At 52.3% G+C, this 6,884-nt stretch overlaps 1 protein-coding gene across 1 annotated transcript in view; it reads left to right on the plus strand.

Annotated features, from left to right (window-relative positions):
• The window catches only part of sf3b2 (splicing factor 3b, subunit 2), a 27,420-nt gene that overhangs the window by 12,519 nt on the left and 8,017 nt on the right, over window positions 1–6,884 (plus strand). Inside the window, exons 7-14 of the mRNA XM_048619668.1 lie at window positions 130–254; window positions 706–811; window positions 1,118–1,203; window positions 1,542–1,739; window positions 1,866–2,015; window positions 2,296–2,376; window positions 3,580–3,807; window positions 4,939–5,088. Of these exons, the coding sequence (XP_048475625.1) occupies window positions 130–254; window positions 706–811; window positions 1,118–1,203; window positions 1,542–1,739; window positions 1,866–2,015; window positions 2,296–2,376; window positions 3,580–3,807; window positions 4,939–5,088 (1,124 nt within the window). The remainder of the gene's footprint in view (window positions 1–129; window positions 255–705; window positions 812–1,117; window positions 1,204–1,541; window positions 1,740–1,865; window positions 2,016–2,295; window positions 2,377–3,579; window positions 3,808–4,938; window positions 5,089–6,884) is intronic.

Here is a 6,884-nt window from a genome sequence, read left to right on the forward strand (position 1 = left end):
CCTCGGGGCGTCTGAGGTAATCTCGCTGTTACTGCCCTCGGGGCGTCATCACAGTGGGATTCTGGTTTTTCTAACGTCATGTTTTCACTCTGTGTGTCTCTCTCTCTGGGGTTATAACCCCCCCCACAGTTACTGCTGTTCCCATGCCCCTGACTGCAGTACGGCCTGTCTCTGTAGCTGCTTCGTTATCTGCACCCACCCTGGGACCACGCATTCGAGGACCTCCCCCACCGCCCGGCGAAGAGAACAGAGAGGTAACTAGATTGCGCACGTCACAAACAGGCCATTCTGCCTGTCCTTTCTGGGCTAGGCCCCTAGTTAAGATCTCCCACACAAGTGTCGGATCTTCTCTCCATCTAATGAAAGATTTAGACTTTGAAATGGACTTCGGCATCTCCCCACCACCTGCTTCAGGGCAGTAAACCCTGGGCTGACTGGCAGTGCCCACACCCCAGGCACAGTGCAAAGAAAGAACTACACAGTCCATCACTGTGTGAGCGGTGTATATCTTAGCCATGTGCTGCACTGTTGAGTGATCCTTTCGTACTGTAGCCATTGAATGTGTGTTGTTGTGTGAGAGCGATGGTTTCTGCCCCGAGGGACCTGTGATGGGATCCCAGATATCAGTAGCTGCCTCATCTGGTGCTGCAGGGGTATCTCTCACAGATTCTGCAGCTCAGTAATGAACGGTTCCTTTTTACACAGAATGACGATGGAGGTCCTGGTCCGAGAATTCCCCAAGTCCTGGAGAAGATCCTGCAGCTCAAGGAGCAACGTCAGGTGGAGCTCACAGCTTCAACAGAAGCTTCAGGTATGTCAGTGAGGTGTATAAATGTAGAGGGAGCTTTACTGTGTATCCAAACCATAGCAGTTGCCATCCTGGGAGTGTTTGATGAGGAACAGTATAGAGGGAGCTTTACTCTGTATCCAACCCTGTGCTTTCCTTGTCCTGGAAGTGTTTATGGGGGTGACAGTGTAGAGGGAGCTTTACTTTCAGTTTTAAAAAGTCTAGGGGAAAATGGGAAAGACCAGATGTAATTTGGCTGGTTACACAGTGAATCGGTGGAGGAAAGTGTACTGCTTCCAAATGAGCGGGTACCTGCTTATGTTTCCACAGACGATGGCGAGGCAACAGTTGGAGCCACTTTGACACCGGCTGATACTGAAGAGGATGAGATTGTGTCCTCACTGTCGAAGAAAGAGGTATGTGATGGTACGCTGTTACCTCTCGCTTGTCCTGCGATTATGTGCGAGCCTGATTGTGTAATCACCGCGCTCTCTGTATTTGACGCTGGCTGACTGGGTAACTTACTGTGTAGCCATTCCGCTTTGGAATGCTCTGGGTCTGAGTCGCACTAGACAGAAATTTGACCGTCTCTCAGCTTGACATTGGGTGTGCTGAGGGCTCACAACACTGTCCCATTGTGATGGACTGAGGGAGTGCCAGGACATGCGAGGAGTTCGGTAAAACTTGAAGTTGTTTTGTTTGTATTTTGTTTTGCGGCCCAAGTGAGAATTTCAACGTTCTTCCATTTCTCCAGAGAAATCGTAAACGTCGGAACAGAAAGAAGAAGAAGAAATCAAACCGAAGCGAGGTGAATGGAGTTCAGAAGAAAGAGGAGAAGCCACCAACAGTGACAGACACAGAATCGGAAGTGGAGGTGGAGTATGTGACTGCAGAGCCAGAAATCTTTGACACAAACTTCATCTACTTCAAAAGGATCTTCGAGACATTCAGGGTGAGGAGCTGCTCTAGTTCAGTGGCTGGGCTGATGGGGATGTGCTACAAGGAGGCAGTATCAGTGGAGGACCAAGAACACTAGCGATGTCTGATGGCTGCCTTTTTATGTGTTTTGTTTTTGTAGCTGACGGACGATGTGAAGAAAGACAAAGACAAAGAGCCAGACAAAGCGGACAAGCTGGAGTCAGCAGTTCTGCTGAAGAAGAAGGGCTTTGAGGCAGAGCAGAAAGGGAGCAGTGATGAAGATGAGGATGTTGACAGTGATGAGGATGTGGTATGTTTGCTGACCTATGGGATTCATTGGGTATATCGTTCATCAGTACCGGTCACAGTGACACAGCACCAAGACTGACTGTCCAGGGAGCGCCGCGCTGAGGGAGGGTCAGCGCTGAGGGAGCGGGCACTGTCGGAGGGTCAGCGCTGAGGGAGCGGGCACTGGCTGAGGGAGTGCCACACTGTCAGAGGGTCAGTGCTGAGGGAGCGCCGCGCTGTCAGAGGGTTGGCGCTGAGGGAGCGCCAAGCTCATCTGTAACTGTGTCCTTCCTGTCTGTCAGGAAAAACGGGATGATCTCCCAAAGTTATCGAAGAAGAAATTACGGAGATTGAATCGTTTGAGTGTGGCTGAACTGAAACAGGTGAAGTGAATATTTGGTTTCCGTCTCGCTGCAGAGTGAGTGAGTGAGGGCACTTGGAGGGAAGTGGGTCAGGTGTGGGCTGTTGTGGGTTTGTTAACAGCCCCTTTTATGGTTGGCAGCACTCTCTCTCTCTCTCTCTCTCCCCCCACCCGCTGTGTGGAGAGGTACAGTACAGGTAGAGAAATGAATGTAAGTCTGGTAACAGGCCCAGGAAGTAACTGAAAAGGCTAATGGACTGTTTGTTGCACTTTATCTCGAAGAGGCTCCACACCACAGGCTGGATGTTTTGTCACAGATCCCAAGTTCAGTCTTGGGCCTTTGTGGGGGTTTGGGGGGAGCTGGGGTGGTTGGGTCCAGTTGATGAAGGTGGGGGGGACAAACCTTTGGGTGGGGGTTTGAGGGAGGAGGGGGGGGGATGGGGGGGGGGGGGGCCAGTTCCTTTGAGTGGGGTCGTGTATTAAAGGGTGATTGAATCGGAGTTTGAGATGATCAAGGGATTCGATCAGGTCACAGGCAGTATTTGCCCTGGGCTTGTGGTTGGTTGGGGTGGTGGGGGTATTGTCTGGAGCAAGGGGCCACATCCTTCAGATTCAACCTGACTGTTTGATGAGGGAGTGATGTCCGAGGGTAGGGAAGTTTGGAATTCCATCAGCCACTCCCTGCCCCCTCCCACAAAAACACCAAAAAACTGTTGAGGCGGGGGCAGTTAAGTTGGAAGGATGATCACGTGTTAATTGGGGTAAGGGTGGCTGATACAGATCAGGCACAGTCGAAATGAATGTTGGGACTGGCACAAGGGACTGGACTCCCTCCTGTTCTGACTAACCAGTTAAAGGTGTGCTGCGTCTGAATGGCCTCCACCCCGTCCCGTTTAACAGGCTTGAGGAGGGGCCTGAACGGCCTCCTGTTCCTGTGTCGCAGGCTTGAGGAGGGGCCTGAACGGCCTCCTGATCCTGTGTGACAGGTTGGAGGAGGGGGCTGAATGGCCTCCAGATCCTCTGTGAAACACGGAATAGAGAGTTTCAGGTCAGGCTCTGGAGGAGTTGGGGAAATTGGTGACTTTTCCCCTCTCTGTTACCGGCCGCTGCTGGGTGGCCATTCTGGCAGGAATGGGGTAGGCTGGGAGTGGGTCGGGGTGTGTGTGTGTGGGGAGGGAGGTGGAAACTGTTGTCCACTTGCTCACGCTGACCCTTGTCCCCTCAGCTGGTGGCACGCCCCGATGTGGTGGAGATGCACGATGTGACAGCCCATGACCCGAAGCTGCTGGTTCATCTGAAGGCCACTCGCAACTCTGTGCCCGTGCCCCGCCACTGGTGCTTCAAACGCAAGTACCTGCAGGGCAAGAGGGGCATCGAGAAGCCCCCCTTCGAGCTGCCCGAGTTCATCCGACGCACCGGGATCCAGGAGATGCGGGAGGCGCTGCAGGAGAAGGTAAGGCTGGGGAGGGACATGAATCTTGGAGACCTATCCCAGCGCCTCTTCAGTAAAATGTCAGAGAGTGAGATGGTTCGGGATGCATCACATGCCCGAATAGGCACTGTGCCCGCTCACTCACTGACCTAGAGGGCCAGTGGGGTGAAATACCACACCAGGGGAAGGGTTAGGGTCGATCAAGGGGCCAGGGTGGGGTCACGTAGAGTGGTCCTTGCTGTTGAGAGGTGGGAGGTGCGGTGACAGTGCCCAGTGCCAGCTTGAGATTGTGTGAGATGTGGGCACTGTGGAGGGTCAGTGATTGACGCCTCTCTCTCTCTCTTTCTCTCTATCTCTCAAACCTGCAGGTTTCCCTGAGCTCAGAGCCTGTCCCATGTCTACCACCAGAGGTCTCTGTCCTCCACTGATCCTTCCATACTTAGGCACCAGCCTCTGTCCCTGAGCTGGCTTTGCTTCGGGTAGAGGCAGGCCACTTAAAACCATGGCTCAGCGATCTCTGCCACTACCCAACACCCCCCACCCCAACCAAAAGAAAATTGGTCAACACTGACCCAGCTTCACAACTCCCACTCCCCGTGGTTTAAATGGAGACGGAATCCCAGAAGGTAACCCAGTTCCCACCACACACTCCCCCCAGCTTTGGGCTACAGATCACCCTGGGGATCCGAGATGCTGTGACCAACAAGTTCTTCATCTGCGTGTTATTGTTGGGAGCTGTGGACAGTGATAGGACACAGCAGGAATCTCTTCCCCCTTTTTACCGCCTGCCCACTTTGTGCGCACACGCACGCGGAGTCAATACTCGACTGTTTTGCTTGTGTTATTAACAAACCCTCTTTGTCCATCTGGTGCTGGAGTGGGACGTGAATCGAGAGTTTCTGAGACGGAGACAGGGACAGATGCTCCCCAGGTCCCAACAAAAGCGCCCACGGCTAACGATGTCACCCCGTGTCGCTCTGCTCCAAACCCTTTCTCGGATGGACATGGGATCAGCTCTGGCCTACACCTCTGGTTACTGTCAGCTGGGGGTGTGTGGGGGTAAAATCCGAGGTGGGTAACTGTGCACTGTAACCCCAGCACGTTGGAGGGATAAACAGCACCTTCTAAACGCTGCCTTTTGATGGTCCACAGGAGGAGCAGAAAACCATGAAGACCAAAATGAGGGAGAAAGTGCGCCCAAAAATGGGGAAGATAGATATCGACTACCAGAAGCTTCACGATGCTTTCTTCAAGTGGCAAACCAAACCCAAGCTGACCATCCATGGTGACCTGTACTATGAGGTAATACTCCTTCCTGCAAGAAACAGGGGAGGGACGAGAGGGCTACATCCCGCACTGTCCTTGTCTGCAATGGCTGTTTCATTTGGCTGGGAGCAGGCTTACAGCTTTCCAGGGTGTAATGAGAGTTCCAGGGCTCCAGGTCTTTCCACATGCTGTACTGACTGACCTCCGACTGTGTATACAGGAGCGAGAGTGAGTTTCCTGGGGAGAATCACTTAGTCGGTCACTGAGGGAGTGCTGTGCTGTCGGGGGTTGTTAAAATGGTATGAAGGCCCCTTAGGTGGACATTACTGATCCCGTGGGGTGGGGATGTGTGCAGGGATGTCATTAATATCCCTGTACCCATGTCCCCCAACTCTCAGCCAGTTTCCGGGGCAAGTATTTCACCCTCCAGTAAGTGATTTGGGTCATTCCCACTTTGTTATGTACGGAGCTTGCTGTGTGCAAACTGGCCTCTGTACGTATATTGAGTGTGAAATGAGGGACGTCCTGCACTGATGTGAAGTGCTAGAGGAATGGGTGGTGTTGATTTCCGGAGGTTGTCCCTCCTGTAGGAATTGATGAGTGTGCTGTATGTCATAAAGAGATTACAGCATTACCCCAGGCTGAATCTTATCTCGGCCAGGCAGATAGCAGTTGTAATGGTTGTGATGGGTTGTAGATTCAGGTTTGGCACTCTCCCTCTCTCTCTCTCTCTCCATCTCTCTCATTGCGCTACATGGTTCTAATTACTCCCTGCTAATCGGTTTATTGCGGGTTTGTGTTTCTGATGACAAAGCACTTTCCGCTGATCTGATCCCCAGGCTCATCAAGCTTCCCTGTGTTATATCTGTTTAGCGTTGTTGGCAATGTTTAAATTGTGTAACATTTGGATGCAGTTAATAAGGAGAGAGTATCTGATACTGAACTAGGGGAGACGGTGAAGGGAATCTGTTTAAAAAAAACCCAGAGGGAGGGAGATTTCATAGAATCCCAGTGTGGAAACAGGCCATTCGGCCCAACAAGTCCACACTCCGGAGAGCACCCAACCCCGTATTTCCCATGGCCAATCCTCCCTAACCTGCACATCTTTGGACTGTGGGAGGAAACCGGAGCAAACCCACGCAGACATGGGGAGAATGTGCAAACTCCACACAGACAGTCGCCCGAGGGTGGAATTGAACCCAGGTCCCTGGCGCCATGAGGCAGCAGTGCTAACCCCTGAGCCACTGTGCTGCCCCAGCAGCAGAGGAGAATGTTTTATTTGAAGCAGTGTGTTGTTGTGATCTGGGACGTGCTGCCTGAAAGTGCTGGGGGAGCAGATTCAATAGGAATATTCAGAAAAAGGGGGAATGTCAGGGAAACTGGAGAAGGAGGAATTATGCAGACAGCTGTGGAGGAAAGACAGTGGGAACGACTGAAGGGATATTTCAAAGAGCTGGGACAGGCTCAGTGGGCTGAATGGCCTCCTTCTGTGATTGGAATTAATTGGTGGTTGATCTCTGTGAGTAAGCAGGTTGGGAAGTGATGTGTCGTCGCTTTGACAGGCTGTGCTAGAGGAGTTCAGCAAGGTAACTTCGGAGTTCATGCTGTGTAGGTTATAACACCATCTAATGCATCCAACCCCCCCCTTCTCTGTGTGCTCAGTGACCCAGTCTCAAAATGTGACAATTTAAAATTAGTTTACAAGTATGTACTTGCACTCTCTTCCCCAAACCATCTTTAACTAACCCTCCCCGTCTCCGTACCCAGCCTCCAGTGCCTACACTTCTCCCCGTCTCCTGTCGCCTCCTCCGGCCCCGACGCCCCTCCCCGTC

This window comes from Rhincodon typus, chromosome 43 (genome assembly GCF_021869965.1).
Source record: "Rhincodon typus isolate 14 chromosome 43, sRhiTyp1.1, whole genome shotgun sequence".
Taxonomy (NCBI): Eukaryota; Metazoa; Chordata; class Chondrichthyes; order Orectolobiformes; family Rhincodontidae; genus Rhincodon; species Rhincodon typus.